This window comes from Corvus cornix, chromosome 4 (genome assembly GCF_000738735.6).
Source record: "Corvus cornix cornix isolate S_Up_H32 chromosome 4, ASM73873v5, whole genome shotgun sequence".
Classification (NCBI taxonomy): domain Eukaryota; kingdom Metazoa; phylum Chordata; class Aves; order Passeriformes; family Corvidae; genus Corvus; species Corvus cornix.
Genome location: NC_046334.1, coordinates 28,780,896 through 28,801,715, shown reverse-complemented (window position 1 = coordinate 28,801,715; position 20,820 = coordinate 28,780,896). Strand labels below are relative to the sequence as shown.

At 39.5% G+C, this 20,820-nt stretch overlaps 1 protein-coding gene across 2 annotated transcripts in view; it reads left to right on the top strand.

The window, feature by feature from the left end:
* LOC104697296 (glutamyl aminopeptidase) overlaps nt 1-18,665 on the top strand; it is a 35,489-nt gene extending 16,824 nt beyond the window's left edge. For both annotated transcript variants that reach the window (XM_019293213.3, XM_039551629.1), the window contains 14 exons: nt 918-1,052; nt 4,435-4,500; nt 5,893-5,958; nt 7,251-7,402; nt 10,388-10,467; nt 12,119-12,246; nt 12,365-12,420; nt 13,245-13,395; nt 14,163-14,236; nt 14,338-14,439; nt 14,549-14,719; nt 16,503-16,643; nt 17,432-17,510; nt 17,764-18,665. In XM_019293213.3, coding sequence (XP_019148758.2) covers nt 918-1,052; nt 4,435-4,500; nt 5,893-5,958; nt 7,251-7,402; nt 10,388-10,467; nt 12,119-12,246; nt 12,365-12,420; nt 13,245-13,395; nt 14,163-14,236; nt 14,338-14,439; nt 14,549-14,719; nt 16,503-16,643; nt 17,432-17,510; nt 17,764-17,904 — 1,542 coding nt within the window. In that variant the 3' untranslated portion in view covers nt 17,905-18,665. The remainder of the gene's footprint in view (nt 1-917; nt 1,053-4,434; nt 4,501-5,892; nt 5,959-7,250; nt 7,403-10,387; nt 10,468-12,118; nt 12,247-12,364; nt 12,421-13,244; nt 13,396-14,162; nt 14,237-14,337; nt 14,440-14,548; nt 14,720-16,502; nt 16,644-17,431; nt 17,511-17,763) is intronic.
* The last annotated feature ends 2,155 nt before the right edge of the window (nt 18,666-20,820 follow it).

The window sequence follows — 20,820 nt, the reverse complement described above, 5'->3', positions numbered from 1 at the left end:
GATGTGATGGCACGTAGCATGCTTATTTTCCCCCAGCTGTCCAGGTGCCGTGAGGTTCTGGGTACTGGGAGATATACACCATATGCCAGTGGAAGGGAGCAGAGTGGGTTTTGCATAGGTTGAGCCTGTTGAAATCTGCTATCCCCTGAGCCTGGTGACTTCAGAAGCAGGCAGTGCCTACTTGCTGCTTTCCCTGCCTCTCTCCCTGCAGACAGGCTGAGAACAGAATCATTCCTGGGTCACTTTAACACTTTAAAGTAGAAGATCTGTGGTCCTAACTATGTAAGAAAAATTCTAATTACTGAGTTTAAAATTTAAAAGACGTTTTTGTATCTAGATACCATGTTCATCTAAGATCTAAGACATTTCAATGTTATCCTAGTGAGTATTAGAAGAGGAAAGCTAAATTGAATTTTAGTCTTTTTTGGTCAATATTGATTAGGAAGTAAGGGGATTTTGACTGCTGGCTACTTAATCTTTTTTTAAAAATTTAAATCGCTTAAAAAAAACATTATAAGCCTTGGGATGGGGAATGCTGCCTCCTTCTTCCCTCCCTCCCTTCCTACCCAGCTCCATTTTTGCAAGAGGAGATCATAATGCTTTGTGAATATTGTCACACTTCTGAAATTGGTAACACAGGCTACTCTTTTTGCCTACTGGGGGCGAGGGAGGGTGGGATGGATGTGTCTGTGTTATGATACACAGGAAAACAGGATCTGCAGAAGGCAATTTATCTTAGTTAAGGAAAAATTGTATCCTTCTCCTCTTAGATGTAAAGAGTTTGCAAGTCCTTCTCTAAAGGGCATGCAAATCATTCCATTTCAAATTGCCTAGAGACTTACAGTTCAAGCTACTTATTTGAGAAATAGACATATACTCCTGCCTTTGTTTCTATTCTAATGTCTTCTCTTTCTCAGCTTGACCAGGTTTTAATTGATGATGTGCTTCCTGTACTGAAGGATGACTCTTTGCTGTCTTCCCACCCAGTTGTAGTCGAGGTGTCATCTCCAGCTGAAATTACCTCTGTGTTTGATGGGATATCCTACAGTAAGGTACGATATCCTTCCGTTGTGACTTTGCATGCAAAGGAAGTGGCGACTTTGGAGAGGAGATAAAAGTCAGGGGTGCTCATAATTAGGACTCCTAATTCACTTGAGCTGTGTCTGTGCAGATCTTTGTTCTAGGACATTCCCAGCTGTTGTCAGGGCACACAGAGGCCTTCTGGAGCCCATGGCGTCTGGCAGTACTTGCTGTGTGGGGTGGCAGCCCAGAGCTCAGCGCTTGTGAAAGTGCTGTGAGGTCCAGAGCGTGAGGGACACCAGCAGCTATGCTGAGGATCACCACTTTGAAGACCCAGCCTGTGGTCTCCCTCCATATCAGATGTAGCCAAAGCCACTTTGTCCTTAGAAAAGCCTTAGACATGGAACAAAGCAGGTGTCCCCCTGTATCTAACCAGGGAGTCTCTTGACTCAAGGGCCCCAGCAGCACTGTTCCCTTCCAGTTATTTTCTGCAGTACATCAAGAGACAAGTCCAAAGGAGCACAGGAGGAGCCCTGTCCCTCTTCCCTCTCACCACCACACCAAGGCAAGGAAGGAGCTGGGCCTTTGTTCACTCTTCTCCTCAAACAGCCATCTCCGATGCTGCTTCTGAACCTTATACACAATATTTTTATTGGCAGCTTTTTGTATGACACTGTCAGTATTCCCTCTATGATGCCATAACACACTTCCACTGAACACACAAAATCCACCATTATTAAATACAGCTTGTTGCTTTCCCTCCAAGCTCCCATTATCAGCTAAACATAAAGTATACATTGCATTGAGTTTAGCTTTAGCTGTGCTACAGTCTGTAACCGTAGATACTACTTTTATTAGCTAGACTTTATCCATCCATTTCCATCAGTTTTCTGTTTTCAATTGTTAAATCCTCTATCCAACAATACGAGCAGTATTTATTGCATCATAAATGCCTCACAGTCAAATCATAAACCATGTAAAAACCTGCATTGTGTAACACTGTTTTTAAATCAAACTAACAAAAGTCATGAAATATACAGAGCTAAATCAAGTACTCTGGATCAAAATGTATTTTAGTGGTGAGCTAAGCGAGAGACATACTTTTGCAGGGTCTGAAAAACAATGGAGAAAAAAAAATCCTAGCTTTTACTCATCTCTTTGTGCCCAGATAATTGCTACATGAACTCATTTTTTTAAGGGAAAACACTTGAGGACTTGTGCATTGTTTGGGAACAGTTTGCTTGGGATATAATTTGGCTTGGGTTATAATTTGGCTTGAAAGAGAAAGTCTTTGCGTAGATTTAGCTCAAATTACTGTTGGTATTTATATATAAGTGCGTGACAAAATTAACTTGTTTCTTTTTGGCTTTATTTTGGCTTCTCTTTTGCATTTTTCTTATAAAAACAATCTTCTCATGATAATATTCATCACTAAACAAATAAAGCATAATTTGGAATGCTCTCTGTTAGTCTTACCAGAACAACCAGAGGGCTTATACAATCCTAAAACTCTAATGAATTGCCTAAGGGTCTATGGAGTCATTGCAGCATATTTTGTAAGAGATCCTGTAACTGCTGTGTGATTGGTAGGGTATTACATGCCTAGGAAAGCTCTACTAGAGCAGAGCTGGTGAGTAAACAATTAATGTATATAATTGTTTTAATCTGCTTTTAAAAAGTATTTGCATTTCATCTCTTTCTCTTTAATCCTCTGTCTTAATTTGAAAGGTTTTATTAAAGTAGCAGTGATACTTTTTGTCTTAAATAAGTTCTGTTAGAAATTTTCTCTTGGACCCCCACATTTTTTGAACTTCCCAGCTACAGAAGTTTAGGATTCATGTTCCACATTTCTGCCACAAACAAATCTCATCATATACTTGGCAATTGCTATGAAATTATGTGGGTGTTGATAAAAGACTCCCCCCTATACCCCTCTCAGAGAACGTCAGCTATTCAAATTAAGGTCACTTTCCTGAGCCTCCCCAAGTAGCTGTAAGAAAAGAAAGTTATTAAAATACTGTCATTCCTATAATCAGTGATTTTTGTTAGGATGAGTTTTTCTCAAACAAAGTCCATCACGGACTACAGAGGAATGACAAGAGTAGGGGGAGAGACTGAAAAACAATAGTAGAAGGTGCAAGTGACTAACTATACATTACAATTTAAAGCAAGAGAATTCTCCACTGTCACCAAATGCATGTATAAGTGTGTATTTCTACTTTGGCTTTTAATATAAATGGGAGGGGATGGTTTATGTGAAGTGATACCAGATAAGAAATGGCTGATAGACAAAGCTGAGGAACTGAGGTTCCCTCGTGCATACCTGTGGCTGCATGATCACCACTGAACATAAGCAGCCTTATGACTACCACTAATGGGTATCTGTTCTAAATATTACTGAATTGTATTTGAACATATTCCATGGCAAATATATCAGATTTCTGTATCAGAAAACAGTCATCTGCTGACCACCTTGACTCTCCAACAATAGCCTGGAAAGCAGTTTGAGGCATATCTGTTCAAACAGTCCCTCTGCCATGACTCATCCAGTCATTATTCTCAGACACATAAATAGAGGAAACAGGATTTACTGAGAATTCAGATAACATTCTTGTTTTCATGGGACAACTGGATTTTTAAACCTTCATAGCATTAGGCTCTCAACTGCCTCTTGATTTAGTTCAGAAAATGAAAACATGCTAATCCTAAAATCATATTTTGAATCTTAGATTGAGTTTGCACTGCTTCTTTTTTTTTCTTCATCATTTTGTGCACACTCTGTTCTTTGTTGCACATGGCTCTTCTACTTCTCTCTCCCATCTTTCTTTTCTTTCTTTCTTCTTTTGAAGTCCTAATTGTTTGGTTTTTTTCTGTGACAGCCAAGTAACTTCTCTGATCCCAGTTCTACCCTGCTTCAGAGGCCAGAGCTCTTACACCAGTGCTCAGCAAATCTCATTCCTTGAGATGGCATTGTAAAGCCCCAGACTTGTAGCAATTTTAGAGTTCCTTTCCTGTTGTGTGGTCAGCTGAAGTCACTGCCTCTCTCAGGCTGTTCCCCTAACAGGAGTAGTCCTCAGCTGCCTTCACCCCTGTCCTGTTCAACACGAAACAGGGAGCCCTGCTCACACAAACTGGTAGAGTGGCAGGATAGTAACCTGCAGCAGCAGGGCTCAGGAGCTGAACAGAGAAACAAGTGTCTGATCACAACTAAAGACTGATTCTCACACCCAGATTTAAGCTCCACCAGATAGGCATGCCATCCCACAAAGGAATTAGAAGAAACACTTCCTTAGTCTGATGAATGGTATCAATTTTTGCCTTACAAAATATTATTCACATGTTGCTTTTTAGATGAACAGAAATAAGTGTTAGAGCAGTGTGGGTTGACCTTCTCCCCTTTCCCTTTGTCCTCAGGGTGCATCGATCCTCAGAATGATTCGAGACTGGATTACACCAGACGTCTTCCAGAAAGGCTGTCAGGTAAAGGTGGCACCAAAACCCACCAGAACTACAGCCCATCTTCATGTGACAGTAGCAAAACCATTATTCAAAAAGTGAATATCAGAGATCCTGGTATTGGTAGCAAAAGTACTTAGTGCATTTCAGTACTGAGTGGACAACATGGAGGTGAAGAATTTCCATGCTCCCACAGAAGCAGGAATGTGAACTGCATTAAGATTTGATAGCAGGACAGTGAGGACCTAAATTCCTGACAGCTTTTAGTGGCAAAAACCTCCTCCACCCCACTGTTACCCTGTTGTCAGCTGGGATCCCCTCATTCCACTGTAAAGTGTGTTTGCAGCTTCCTATTGCCAGGATCCTCCAACTCAGCCTGCTATGTAGGGACACTCTGAGAGGCATAAGCTCATTTGTTCCCTGATGCAGAGACACCCAGCCTTAGAAAGTCAAGGTAATAGGGAGAAGAAAAGGGACATATATTGCACAGTTCATAGTCCTTTCTTGTGGAGGAAAAACATGGTTCTACAAAATTACAGAAAGACAAAATGGAAGAAAGGAGGCCTCCCAGAAGGAGAACGATTGTCTGTCCTTTCCTCTGAACTGACATTGGTTACAAGAGTTGCAGTGAAGGCTTACCACATTTGTTCTTATTTCCCTCCCTCATGAAGAGCACATTTATGGGCTGCTACAAGACAGTTGTATTTTCCTGTACTTTCCCTTCCATATATTCAATCAGAACAGTTACCCGAGATGGGAAAATACAGCCACATCGACCCCAAGAGCCTAACCCTTCCCTTGTGCTCAGAGCCTTCAAGAGCACTAACGTAGGCAGCTGTGGCCAACAGCGAAACAAACAGCACCATCTACTGACTGAACATCACCAGGAGCAGGTGACAGGGGAGGAAAACACCCGCCAAGCAGCCAGGGAAGACGCAGGATGGGAATAAGGTTTAGGCGTTGCAAACTCTTTGCTGAACACCATTACTCCTTGTAACAGTCGTTTTGATCAAAACTTAGAGGTTACTATGAGTCCACAGGTAGTGAAATTTCATTAAGTATCTTCTTCCTGCTAAACAACCTCTTAGATTAGTCAGAAATTTGCAACAGGGTATAGTGGTGTCCATTCAAACAAAACACAAAGAACTCTTCAAGTACAAATTTATTTCATACTAACAAGTCACTCTGGGAAAGGCTGACTTTTGGTGTTATGGGATGCACTGGACAGCAAAAGAACTTCGTCTGCTGAATGCTGATCTGTTTCATCTCCCACTCACAATGCTACCGCCCACGTGTGGATACCTTGTGCAACTGAGACGTGCTCTCTGTAACCCTGTAAAACTGGATATGTGTATTGTTTTCATAGGCAAAGAAGAGACACTGGTAGTATTTTCACAGTCTTCCATCTCTCTCTAGGCATATTTGAAGAAACACCATTTCCAGAATGCCAAGACACAACAATTTTGGGAAGCTCTGGAAGAGGTATGTTTTGCATCCACCCAAACCCTTGCTAAAAAATGTTTCATATCTCTCACCCACTGATTTCAGTTTCTCAAACTTTTTATATTCTGTAGCTCTTCTGTCAATGAGAGATCACAAGCTAGGCAGCTTCCCAGTATATTCCAATGTCTCTTATTTCTAGCAAATATATATTATTTTCTCTTTTTCTTTTTTTTTTTTTTTTTTGGCATGAGACTGTGGGAGTGAAAAAGGAAACAAGAAAGGAGGTCTTGCTAACAAATAGCCTGCTACTGAAACAGTCCCCCGCAACTCAAACTCATTTCGTGTGTGAAAACACCTCTCATCCACCATACACAGGCACCCTGTTCTCTTTCTTCTCTCTCAAGATTCAGGTGTTTGAAAGCTCTCAGAAGTATCAATTCCCAAGTAATTTTTGTGCTTATCTCCCTCTCTAGCTTCTGAGTCCCAGTTGGGTCATCATCTGTGCCATCATTTTCTGATCTTTCCTTGAGGCTGGACTATTTTTTTCCATCTATCTCATTATCCCCAAAAGTCCACCTGCATACTGCCAGGTTCTTCCCTGATATTATTTCCTTTTCTTCCAACCCTGTGGACACTCACACAGCCTAAATTGTGCTTTTGTGTCTCTTTTTTAGTTCCTGTCTTCCCCTTGGTTTCAGACTTCTTGCTCAGCAGACCTTCCTACTTTTTCTCTTTAGTCTTCTGCATCTTCACATCATCTACCTCATCTGGAGAAGGAAACACTGCAGGTGACCCTAGCTCACTTCTCTCACAGGTGGCATCCTGGGGAGGTAGTGACAGCTTTCTCCAGCTCCAGTTCCTAGGACAGATGTTCATGGTTCACAGAACAAATCAAATTTTACATTGGTGCAGCTGCTGGTGGTTATTACTGACTTCCTTCACACTCAAAACAGGACACACTGCAAGGAGGCTTCTGGCTTTGAAAAATCTCCCTGTGTCCTTTCTGTCCTGTTCAGTTTTTCTGTCAGGAAAAAAATAGAGAGATCTTAGAGCATGCAAGGGACTTCAAAGGTTCCTCAGTATTTCTTGTCCATATTACTGGCTAGTCACCTGCCTACATATTTCTCATTTCTTCTCTCGGTGCCCAAGTTTCCAACTCATTTCTTTCTTCAATAACAGGTGCTATAAAAGGATTTAATGGAGGAATTTTTGTTCTGAACCAGCTCTTTCCTCTGCCCCTTTCTGCTCTTCTTTTTCTTGATACCAGAGATACTTTTTTCCTCTTAGGACTGAATTTCCATTTTCACTGCAACCTGTTCCATCATTCATAGGCAAGTAATAAGCCTGTGAAGGAAGTCATGGACACATGGACTAGGCAGATGGGCTACCCTGTTTTGGAGATGGGAAGTAATTCAGTATTCACACAGAAACGTTTTCTTTTGGATCCCAATGCAAATGCTTCTCATCCTCCTTCTGATCTTGGGTAAGTTCCTACTGCAAATGTCGATTCAAACCAGGTAGAAATACTGTACATTTACCCTCTTCATCTCACATATGCATAGGTAGTATTTTACTCATTCTTGCTAAACTTATTCTCAGCTTTTTTTTTTTTTTAAGGAAGCCAGGAGGAAGTTAGACACAAATATTGCAAATTTAAAACAACATCAGCCCTTTGTCTCAGGGTTTCTTTCTCTAACAGAGTAGAATAAAATTGGACAGGATCTCTCAGGAAACCTGATTTCCACACACAGTTCAGATTGTTGGAAGTCATCTGTTGCATCACCGCAAATTATAGTCTCTCAGACTAAGAAAACTGCCACAAAATTGTCCAGAAATCAGAAACTGTGATCCAAGTATTTTATACCACACTAGTTTATTCCTTTCCTATATGGCCTAGGATCTAGAACATATCACAGGGTCTTCACATACAATACAGGGTCTTCTCTGCATGTCTTAAAACCATGAGTTACTGGGAATGTATAAATGTCATTAATCCTCATCACAAACTATTTTTTCCCTGTTTTACTTAGGATCATATTGCTTAATTTTAACCATTTAGAAGATAGCTATCCAGGCAAAGTAAGCCATCTTGGGCTGTTATGTGGCCTGTTTAAGAGAGGTGGGATACTGTATTGGAACATATTTGTTAAGTAACAGGTGACTAACCTGAAGGGAAATGAACTTTACCTGTGGGTTGGTGGAACTGCACAGAAAAATGGCTTGGCTGAACCATGGCATTAACCAGCTGATTAACTTTTCAGACCTGCTATTCTGCAATTTCTTAGCCAGCCCCAATTCTGAGGCAGTACAACTTTGCTAACTTTTCAGTGAAAGAGATTCCAATTAACCCATATTAAGAAGGTTTTGCTCCTTGAACTGGACCAATAACTTAATCAGTAAAACTTGCCAGTATAAACCACAACTAAATCAACCCAAATGCATTTTTTTCATTAACTTCTACTAGCTCTTTTAATACAAAGGGCAAGAAAGAGCAGGGAGAAAATGAAGAAAGAAGAAAACAGTTGTGACCACTCTATTTCCCTCTGATTAAAAAGAAAAAAAAAATGAGCAATGAGAAGGCTCAGCTATCGGTAGTTTTGAATAGGCATCAAAAGAATTGGAATTAGATAACTACCCGTGTATTTGCAACATTACATTTCTCCCAACCTAAGCAGAAAATTTCACAGACAAAAAGTACAGCACTGTGCCGTCTGAAGGATGGAGTTACAAACTATTTAGGCAAAATTACTTCTTTGTGTTAAAAAATTTGCTTTATTGTACTATGTGCTGAGGTAGCAGACTCAAGGATCCTACTTTTTAGTGACTTCAGTTTTTACAGTACATTGCCACTTGTCATTTCCTGAGTAGAAATCCCACTGTTCCTACCTTAATCTGTCAAGAAGCTGAGCTGTGTACCGTCCCTGCCATTGCTAAAGCAAAAGGAGAATTTGTTTCTGAACATTTAGTTTTTATAAATTACTCAAAAATAAGATGTCATAATATGTATTATAATGCTGATATTATCTATCCTGGGACACACTTACTCCCTTGCCCAGAAGTCAATTCACTGAACATCAATATCTCCTCTTTTGATTTAAGCAGTGAAACCTCCTGGTCTTGTGTATGCTTTATTCTCTGAATAGTCTCCTGAGCTGCTGGCTTGTTCCAAGTTTGTTTGGCTTTAAGGAGTCCTCTCCTGCATGCCAGCACTCCAAAGAAATGGAAGTTCAAAAACCTGTGCTCCTAAAGTAGTGCTGCTGGGCAAATGTGCAGCTGCAGCATAGTGCATTAGGAACACATACTCAGTATGCATGGTTAACAGGACACAGCTATTGTATCTTATGCTCAGGAGGAGTAATTGTGAATGGAATCTCAGGAACATGAAAACAAAATAAAATCTACCTCATTAAATGCATTTACAAAAACAAGTAAAAAAAAATCCCAAACAAAAACCAAAACATATATGGTTTTGCTCTTGGGAAACACAATGCCTCTCTAAATTCCATCGTAGTAAGCTCCATAAGAGAACTAATAAAACTAGAAGTGTATAAATTTGTTAAGATATTTTGTTTAGGAGATACAAAACAACAAATCTTTCTTCCTGGAGGTAGGAGGAGATACCATCACCTCAATTTTTTTTATTTTCTGGAAGTTAATGAACATTCACTTAACCCAGGGTTATAAAGATGACTCCTATTTTCCCATAGCACTTGTCACCAAGGGAGAATCCCCCTGGGATGAACTATAATGTACCACTATGGAACAGAAGCTGACTGTTAAAAAGGGCTTAATAATTTTAGCAGCCCTATGCAGGTGGCTGACATAATGCTCACAGCATGCTCTGCTGTCCCACTTCCCTGATAGCCTGGTCACAGTCTTGGTCAGGCTGTGCCGTGGCTCCATTCCTGCCCAAACTTCTCAGCTTTGTCCTGGGCACGCCCTGGACTGAAGAATCTGCACCTACCCAATAACGTATACAAGGAGCTGAAGAGCAAAAGGTAAGGTTGTATTTGGCTCCCAGTGTTTTATAATGAAGGAATTAGAGTTGTCTTGGAGAGGAAAAACAGGCTGGAAAAGGCAAGAGGTCCTATTAACTGTATCACAGTGGTTGTTTAAACTCTCGCATTTTTTCAGTCTGTAAAAAATTTTTGTAATACTTAACACTTATTTCAAGTCAGCATTGCAAAAGATTAACTAGAGTCAGCACAAAGCCCTAGACACATCAACATTAACACTGACACCAATTATTCACATATAATCATCTTTTACTAAATTAATTGCTTTGTATTCTGCTAGATTATTGCCTGACATAATTTATTAAATGTATATGTACATAAGCACACAGTTGGCTTCATAAAACAAGATGCAAGCATTGAAACAAACAAACAAACAAAGACATAATGGAGGGGGGTTTGTACCATTTGGTTTCAGATGTCATTTGATTTTCTTTCCCATTAAATAATTTCAGTTATAAATGGAATATACCAGTCAAATGGAGGCTTGGGGATTCATCAGGTTATACTTTCTACAACGCATCAAATTCTACAGGTAAATGTCTTCCTCTCTTTTAAGGATAATGAATGGATAAAACTTTTCAATATACCTTACAAGAAATAGAACACAGAATGAACTTTCATACTTTCCAGTTTTCAGATCTGGGAGCTAGCACACAGCTTGGCTGTACTGAAGTTACTAGTAATTTCAGTGATAAGATTACTATTTCCCCTATACAAACATTATGTCAATTTAGGCTCAGTTTCAGCATAGTGCTTAAGCATCTGTTTAAATACAGTCCTATTCAAGCAAACATCTATGCATACTCTTATCTATAATGTGCTAAAATAAATTTGGCTTAGACATGGCTCTTGTCCAGTCCAAGAAAAGAGGTGAAGTGGGAGGCTGATGAAGGCTTCTGTGGCATGGTAAACTGGCAATTTAAGTTCAATTAAAGAAAAAGAATTAGAAATGATTAATCACCTTTTCTAATGCTGATTTCAGAACTGAGAAAATTCCTAATGGGTTTTTTGATCATTATTCTATTATGCAGTCAAATCTGAATTTCTTGTTCTACACCTCCAGTAGACAAAAATGTGGGGAAAAATTACTGACCTTTTTCAGATTTTAAGTTACATCCCATTAAACTTGAGATATATTACAATCACCCCATCTTTTCTTGTACTTGTTTGTTACTTATTTAAAATGTAATTTGTCTTTTGTTCTGGGTTGATTTTTTTTACCTGGTTGCTTTTAGTATTCATGCAAAAGCAAACAAAAAACATCTTATGTCATGATACAATTCAGAAGTTAACACAAACACATTTTCTTTCTCTGATTTCCACATGACCTTAGGGTGGGCTGCAAGGGGCTATTAACTTCACAAAGCCTGCAAAATCTTGATTAGGTGCTTAGTTCTACATCCACAAAATTTCTATCTTGCAGGGCAAACAGCAACTGCAGGGAAAAATGCCTTTAGAAATACTTTGTATGCATCATCCAAACAGAAATGTGCTTTTAATTACAGCCACCCTCAAACCACAAGATTGAAGACCACTGGTTTCAATGGGAAATAGAAAATTTTTCATAAGTAGCATCACCAACTGGACCAGGCCAAGCTTCTGAGAAAGGAACATTTTTCAAGTATTCATTTTAAATGGGAAAATCCTTAAACATGAATGCTTGAATAAAGTCTCAGCCTATTTTGTAAATCCTTTATCAATAGCTACAAAAATAGAATCAAAGAAGGACAGAAAAGTTAAAGTTAGTTGAAACAAACTGAAGAATGAAACTAATGGACGATAAAATATGAGAACTTTAATAGTGCACATGAGGATGAAAAACCTTTAAAAAATATATTTGCAAGAACTGCTTCTTTGCAATTTTTACTTCTTACAATGACGCTAAATCTCAGCATCCTCACCCTACTCACAATGATCTCCATTTTAAGTTTAACAAACTAGCTTGCCCAAGTAATTACCACAATTCATTGTTCTAAGACAAGTGCTGGCATTAATCAAAATTTACAAAAACTCATCTTTACTCAGAGCCATTTAGAAATAAATAATGAAATAAATAAAATTAAGGTTTGGATCTTATTTTGATATCCATTAAAACCAAATAATACTTTTGGAGTCAAGGAATCTCCAGTGAGTTCCATGTCATATAAGGCGCACAAACCAATCACTGTTCGTTTGTTTTGTAGGAATTACAATACCAGCTTCTCCTGATACTTTTCTGAACGTTAATCCAGACCACATTGGATTCTTTCGGGTGAATTATGATAGTCAAAACTGGGCCAGGTTAAGCACTCTTCTGCTCCAAAACCACGAAGTAAGTGGCATAATGTCTAACCTGTCTGGTGGGTCTCTTATAAGAGGTCTGTAGAGGCAGGGGTTTTTCTGCAAATAATCTGTACATCCTTGATCCTTCTTTTCCTCTTTTCACACAGAGTTTTTCAGTTGCTGATCGTGCAGGGATTTTGGATGACGCTTTTTCTTTAGCAAGGTAAACTATTTTCCTGCAGAGATTTCAACACAAGTTTTTCACTTTCTGTTGCCTAATAATTAGTATTCATGCAACCCAGGTGGTTGAAAGAAATTATCTGAATTTGGTACGAGCCTTAATTCTTTGTTGCTTTATCTTGTCCTCCAAAAGAGGTGCATTTAAGTATGCATTGGCAACTTGCATTACCAATGCAATCAAGAGAAATGCTCCCTTTCAGTACCATGGCAAGAAAAAAAGCCGGCTTTAATTGCACAGGTCTTAGAAAGGGGTGTTTTCTCTACATAATTAACAATAATAGTAGCACTCCAGAAGAAGTTAGGTATCCAGAAAAGTAGAGGCATGCCTATAATGCATACTAAGGCATTGGGTAGCTCCCACCTCAGCTGCTTTCTCTAGAAACTTGATTGGGAACTTCTGGATCTTGTGCCCAGCCATGCTGACAGATAATTTTAGGTGATCTGTAACAGCCTCTAAGTCTCCTTAGCCTTTCAGAATGTCTCCAACCAGCAAGTCCTTTCTTTTTTATAGTATTAATGTAGTCAGTTAAGGGCTGCCCACTTCTAGGCACACTGGGCTGGCTGCACAATATGAACAGGATTCTCACAACAGCACAACAGTGCATGCCTACAAGTAGGCATAGACCAACAGTGATCCTTGGTTATCTCTTTGGAAAACACCTTCCAAGTTACATTCCAGACTACTTTCTCCCTCACAAACTTTACTATTTCAGGCCTTCTAAAATAAATAGTAAATCTAATATCTTTGAAGAAGCAAGTTCTTCAAATTCATTAAAATAACAGAAATTATGTTTTCTCCTTCCACAGACCTGGACTTGTGAATTACTCTGTTCCCCTGGAGCTCACAAAATACCTAAGAAATGAAACAGAGTATTTACCTTGGCATACAGCTATATCAGCTGTAACTTACCTCGCAAACATGCTCGAAGATGATACAAATGTCTATTCCCTGTTTCAGGTGATGAAGCAAAATAAAAGCCAATCCAGCTTGGGACCACTGAATCTGATAGTTCAGAATCTTTAACAAGAATAATACTGAAGTTAAAGTGATTTTCAGTGCTGCTGAACTATTAATATTTACTTTTCATTACTGTTATCTTAAAAAAAAAAAAAACAAACCACTAAACACTGTTTAGTAGTGATATCTGAATTACCTGGATTCTGCATTCAGGACCATGCACTTGGAGAAAAGAAATTATGCCTAATTATTCTTATAATCTGTCACCATAAGGCATGTTACAGACATTTATTAGTAAAGGCTGTCCTGCATTCAATAAAGAAGTATTTATAGGGCAGCAAAATCTCTGATACCTGTCCTCAGCACCAAGGATGGCTATATTTCTATGTGGCAGTGAGCAGGTTTGTTAGTTGACCTAAAATACTGAACGTGATTTAATGGTCACTAAAGTAAGTATGTCCTGAACTCTCTATCATCTCTGGCAGTTGGGGCAGTGTGTCCTTGCTGTACCCCAGCCTTCATCTGGCAGCACACACAAGGTTGGAGAGAAGCAGGTTGGCTTTGTTCTATCTGCACATCAGTATTGCAAGCACTCAGACTTGGCATGCTCTTGGGATCTGGAAAGATTGTGTGTGTGCCTGTTCATATTACTTTTCATTGAAGAGATGCTAGTTCTGGGAAAAAATTAAGGAGAATAAACTATAAAATTAAATATATTATTATTTAAAGAAATCTACACAAGTAACAACACCCTTTTTCTACCTCAGGGATATTTTCGCAATCTGGTAAAACCAATTGTGGATCAACTGCGCTGGGAGGATACTGGAAGCCATTTACAGAGGTGGGACAATCTTTATTTTTTCCATCTCACGTTATTGATGCATTCAAAGAATAGTTAGCAATAGGAAGATATCTCTCTCCCTCCTTCTCTCTCTTTCCAAGGCTTCTTCGTGCATCTGTTTTAGACTTTGCCTGCAGTATGGGTGACCCAGAAGCTTTGAACAACGCCTCTCAACTCTTCAATAGATGGTTACAGGGAGAAACGTGAGTGCTCACATCTTTTGTGGTTTGTGAATAACACAGCATGTAACTGGGTCACTGATCTCAAGTAGGAAAGGGGGAAGAATATTTAAGTACTCTTTTTTTATTTTAGGATTGCTGCAAATCTCCGACTCATAGTATATCGCTATGGGATGCAGAACTCAGGCAATGAGACATCATGGAATTACATGTTCAAGAAATACCAAGAAACTTCATTAGCTCAAGAAAAAGAAAAGCTGCTATATGGCCTGGCATCAGTGAGGAACATCACCCTTTTGGACAGGTGATTTAAACACACATAGATCTCTCTTTTCCTACAGAAGCAGCTGGTCACTGTTTGCTCATTCCCCACTTCCTCTCTTCTGTGCTGTCATTTTGGTCAGATTACAGCATGAGGTATGCAACACATTTTCAAGACCAGTTATCAAACATGCCCCTTTGAGATTGTACCACAGCGGGTAAAAAGCCTTGTTCTTTTAGTGGAAAGATATTGAAGACATGGTAGTTGCTGCACACAATCAACAACCTTCAGCTCTTCCAACAGTGCATTTACCCTGTGCAATTTTAGTTGCTTAATAGTTAAGCATCAGGAGTAAATTAGTCATCCATTTCCTCTTTAATCAGTGAAGGGAGGCCGAACCTACAAAGCACTGCTTATCCCAGACCAGGAAAGGGGCTTAAAATTGATGGAAAGAATTGCTTTTGGGTGTTGTCAGTCACTCTCCATTGGCTCCAGTTTGATTAGCCTAGATGTCTACCTTCCACATAGCTAAAATTAGGCAAACAACCTTGAGCAACAGTTATTAACAGTCCTGTGAAGGCATCCATGTGAACTTGCAAATGCTCCCTGTGTTGCTGTGCAGAAGTACTCAAGCTAGAACCAAAAATGTTGAATTCATGCTGCTATGGCAATGATCAGGAGACTGGATACTGCCCCAGACTGGTCCAGCTGTCAGATTGGTCAAGTATCTCACCATCTCTGCATAAGTGCACCAGCTACTTTAAGCTTACCTGATAACTTTGCATGTTGTTGTATCATGTAGCAGACATGCAAGCAAACATCTACACCAGGGCCATTCACCACTCTATTGGAGCCCTATCTAAATATCATAACATGGAGCAGTCTCTGCTTGAAAGAGTTCCAAGTTTAAAGGAGGTGAACCAAGGAAGTATAGGAGATTCAGGAAGAGTAAATATAGAAGTTAGAATAATTGAAATAATGGTAGGAAGCAGCTGCATTCCTAAATTCTTGTGACCACAACAGCCATAATCTAAAGCCACTAAAGAACAAGGTGGCATTAATCAATGACATGATTAAGACATTATTAGAATTAATTAGCTAGATCAGCCTATATTTGCAGAAAATAAAAAATCCTTCCTAAAGCAGGGAAAGGTTGTCTTTCAATTTACTATTAAAATAACAAGCAAGGAGGAAAGAGCAAACAGATTGAAAAAAAATGTCCATTACCTATAGAAAAAAAAAAAAGGCAATCTTTAATCCCAACACAGAACAGCTTGAAAGGGTGTTCTTCTGCAGCTGGTGCTGTGAATCCATGACCATGCTACTCATCTCCCTGCAAACATGTGTGCTTCGTCCTGTCAGTCAAAACCATCTGTGCCATAACTGGAAGTATAACTGCAGCACTTGGAGGCATGCTCTGCCCAAATGAATTTTAATTTTGTATGGATAAAAGTTTCCAAACAAGCAGCACAGATGTCAATGTGAGCAAGCCACCTGTGCTATTCATGATCCCTGGAAGATCTTTCTTTAAAGTCTGGATTACTACTTTTTTTGGTGCTTGGCTGAACTATTAACTGATCCAATCTTGTTTTCTCTACTTCATTAAAATATAGGAATAATAATGGGGTTTGGCTATTTTCAAGTAGAGACATAAACCCTACCTATTTTCCTAAAGAGATTCCTAACTAAGATTTCTTTCAACACATTTATCTCTTGACACAGTTATGTTTTAGGTCTGTGTTCTTTACCTTTAAAATGCTGTAGGAAAAAAATAATATTCCAGTTTGGAAATGGCTCTCATTGATTCTTATGGCATTTCCCTTAGGTATCTGAAATATATTTACAACACCAGCCTCATCAAAAGCCAAGATATGTTCACAGTCCTGAGATACATCTCATATAACATCTATGGGAAAACAATGGCCTGGGACTGGATACGACTGAACTGGGAGTACTTAGTTAACAGGTACTCCAATGAACTCATTGGAAACCACATCCACCTGTAAATCTTTTTACATGCCATGCTTTTCTGTGTTTTCATTATACAGCTATAATTACTGGCCTTTGCAAAATGAAAACTGAAAGCTTATTCAACACAATTATATCCATTTGCTGTGGAAAAAGTACTTTATTGCTAACTTGAAAACCATTCTTTCCCTAAATGATCACTACCAGTAAATGGTGATCAAGTAGAGAAAGTTTACCAAGGCCATAGAAATCTGGTTATTGCATGGAAATTAGTGAATCAAGTCTCCACTCTTACGACTGATTTCATAACAAGAAGACAGAGTATAGAATTGGTTTTTTTTTTATTTTATTCTAATGGTAACAGCAAGCAGCAGACATACAGTGGCAGTAATAGCAAACCTTTTAGCTTTGCTCCTCACTATTTGAGTGACTTCTCTCTCCTTCCATCTCCTTTCTAAGTGCTTGGTGAGGGCACAGAAGGAAAGCACACCTGCAAGCCTAGAGCTGTGAACTGGACAGTTTTTGTATTGCCAAACAGCAATATTCCTAATTTCCAGCTTGAGACAATCAGTAATTACTTAAAAAAAATTATTCCACCATAAGAGGTCACTCCATTAGTAAACATATTTAAGAACAGCTCAGATATTATGTAGGGGTGCTATTTTTCAACTATTTTTTAAAATACTGAAATTTGAGTGTATCTGCTATATTGTAACACAATTAGAAGTTTAAGTTTCAGATAATTACGGTTTTGCATCAAACATCATTATTAAATTGTTTTTCTAGATTCACTATAAATGACAGAACCCTTGGTCGAATAGTAACTATTACCCAAACCTACAACACTGAACTCCAGCTTTGGCAGGTATGGTGACATCAATTCTCTTGGGTTTAAGTCAATATATTTAACGATCTTCTGGCCAGGAATTTTTTTTTTTTTTTTTTGCCTTCTAAATGCATAAAGCAGCAGCAGTTAACTGTAAAACTATTCCAGTGCTACTAGCATGATCTTATAGATCTCTCCCAGCCAAATTTACCCTTGACTGTATCTTTGTAAAAAGCCACTTGCCCGATAGCAGCATTATTTACTTCACATCAATTATTCTTCTCTTTTCCAGATGGAAAATTTCTTTGAAAAATATCCTAATGCTGGGGCAGGAGAATTGCCCAGGAGTCAGTCACTGGAGCAAGTGAAGAGCAACATTGAATGGTTAAAAGAAAACAAGGAGGAAATACAAACATGGCTGAAAGCACAGTAAGGCTTCAAAGTCTTACTTTGTGAAAAAGATCAGGCACTCAGATCTTCAAAGATGTTTAGCAATGTGGATTTCTCACCTAGGTATCTTAGAGGACCAAGACCTAACATTTTTTTCTACAAACACTCAGGAGACCACTGCCAGAGCAATGTTTGTGTAATTGCTTAGCAGGAATAGCTTTATATGTTGAGAGCTGAATTTGCCTGAACAAACAGGACAAGGATTTAAAGTCACTCAAGGCAGAAGTGATGGCAGAACTGGAGTGAGTCCTCGCTGATCACTCTGGTCTCACTCCTTATGCACACCATTCTGAAAAGCTACTTCTTGGTTCGCAGAGAAGTATATCTAGTACACTCAGGGATTCCTTTCCATGTGCACCTCATAGGAGCTTTCTCCTGAAGGAAAGGGAATAAAACAGTAATTTTAACATTGCCTGAAGATCATCCCCTATATTTATAGCTGTAAAAATTCTACATCTGGGATTTAGGTTTGCTTTTTGATACTACAGAAAGGCCAGTTAAGCTCTCCTCTCAATTGATTTTTGAAGTTTAACTACCAGTACACAAGGGATCAATATTATCAACTTCTTTTTCAATGTTATTAGTTGGGATTCTGTAGCTTAGGGTAGGGGTTGTCTTGGTTATTTTTGTCTTATTTCTAAATCTTTTCAAAAAAAAAAAGTTCTTGTGGCAGCCAATATGACAAAAAAGACAAGCTTTACTTACTGTTTGTTTGCTTATAGAAAAATAAAATGTAAAAGTCTACCTGAAATCTCAGTCTCTTTCTCATGAAATGATGAAACTTCCTGGGGTATAGAAAAACAGCTGTTACATAGCTCAGCTGTGCTGTACATAATAGCCTCAGTGACTTCTGAGGGGGGAAAAATCTATTAACTCCTCTGAGAAAACACAGAAAAAATGGCAACTGCACCCAGAGGGATCAGATGAGTCCCACTGCTGCAATTCAGTCTATTGCAGGAATACAGACAGCAAAGAAAGAATTCTCAGTCCCAAATCCCTCTGCCCTCATGATGCTGGAGAAAGCATTGGGCCTACTCTGCCCGCCTCTCCCAAGCTGGAAGCTGGGGGGCTTTGGAGCTTCCAGATTTCCATGTGCTGTGTCTTGACATGGCATGAGCAGCAAATGTGAGCACCTTCTCACTGGTCTCCTGAGCAGAGGCCATAACCAGCTAGAACCAGTGTCTGCCCAGATGTCCTGGGAGCAGGATCACAGAGCACCTCAGAGTAGGTAGCCCTGTGAGATTTCATGCACAGCTGTCAGGAAACTCTGCAGTTGGATCAGAGGACAGAAGCATGGAAAAGCACTTCTCTTACCTTCATCCTGCAATGCTATTCAGAGGGAAGAGGAGATGACTCTAAGGTACAGAAATTTCGTACAGACTATGTGCCCAACTCTGGGCCTCGGTACAGCACAGAGGACTCCAGAACAACTTATGTAGTCCCAGATGGAAACACTTTACGCCACTTCCACACTTCATTCAAAGCTGGTACTGTTTTGGCCCTCTCTCTAGACGCCTAAATAGCTGTGACAAGACCAGACAAATCCAGTGACAAAGTCAGTTGTCCTGTTGTACTGCTTTTGGCTGGGATAGAGTTAATTTTTTTCACAGTCGCTGGTGTGGGCTATGTTTTTTATTTGTGCTGGAAACTGTGTTGATAAAACAGGGATGTTTTCATTACTGCTGAGCAGTGCTTACACAGTGTCAGGGCCTTTTCTGCCTCTCACACCACCCCACCAGCAAGCAAACTGAGTGTGCACAAACTGGGAGGGGACACAGCTGAGACAGCTGATCCCAACTCACCCAAGGGATATTCCATACCATACTGCATCATGCTCAGTATATGGAGCTGGGTGAGGGAGAAGAAGGAAGGGAGGGAGGGATGTTCAGAGTGATGGCCATTTGTGTTTGCAAGTAACCATTACATGTGATGGAGCCCTGCTTTCATAGAGATGGCTGAACACCATACCAGCTCATCAGAAGTGGTGAAGGAATTCCTTGTTTTGCTTTACTTGCATCCACAGCTTTTACTTTAATTATTAAACTATCTCAACCCATGAGTTTTCTTGGTTTTACATGCTCAGTTCTCTCCCCTATCCCACCAAGAGAGAGTGAGTGAGTAGCTGTGTGAGGCTGAGATGCCAGCTGGGGTTAAAACATAAGACCTGTCAAAGGAAAATGTCTGCAAACAAAACATGGCAGGATTTTGCCTAACAGGGGTTACAACTTGCTACAGACACCAGCTGCTCTTCAAGGTGAGGAGGTGACAAAGAGCCAGGCAATTTCTTCCGGTTTTTCTTGTTGCTCAGATTCACACACAGAGGACAGTGAAACTGAAGCAGCTGCCCACACCCAAAACTACCAGCAGCACATGGTAGTCTTGTCTTTGGGCAGCTGCCAACTCAGTACAACATATGACAACTCACCTTCACTATTTTACACTTTTGATGAACTGAAGGAGTAGAAGCCAAACAAAAACTCTCTTGGTTTCAAGGTCACAAACAGGTTTGGTAGCATCACACAGTAATGCTATCAGCACATTGTATCACTGAGACCATCAACAGCACAAATTTCTGTGCACTGTCAGTATGTTTTGATTGAAGGTTTTCAACTTCAGCTGGCCATGTTGTGCAACACTGCAAAACCAATATGAAGATGTTCAGGCACACAGCTCAGTCGTTTTCCCTTTCCAAGATGATTTAATGAAATTTTGGCAAAAAAGAACTGATTTTATTATTCATACATTTCTAACACAAGTCACTGTAGAAAGAGAAGTATGACTATTATGGGAATGGTACAAGATTAAGAAGTTACTTTAAGATATTTTTATCCCTTGTTACATGTAGCCCCTACCATCAAGTGGGACCAGGCCGGCCAACGTTGTCAGCTACAGTAGTAGG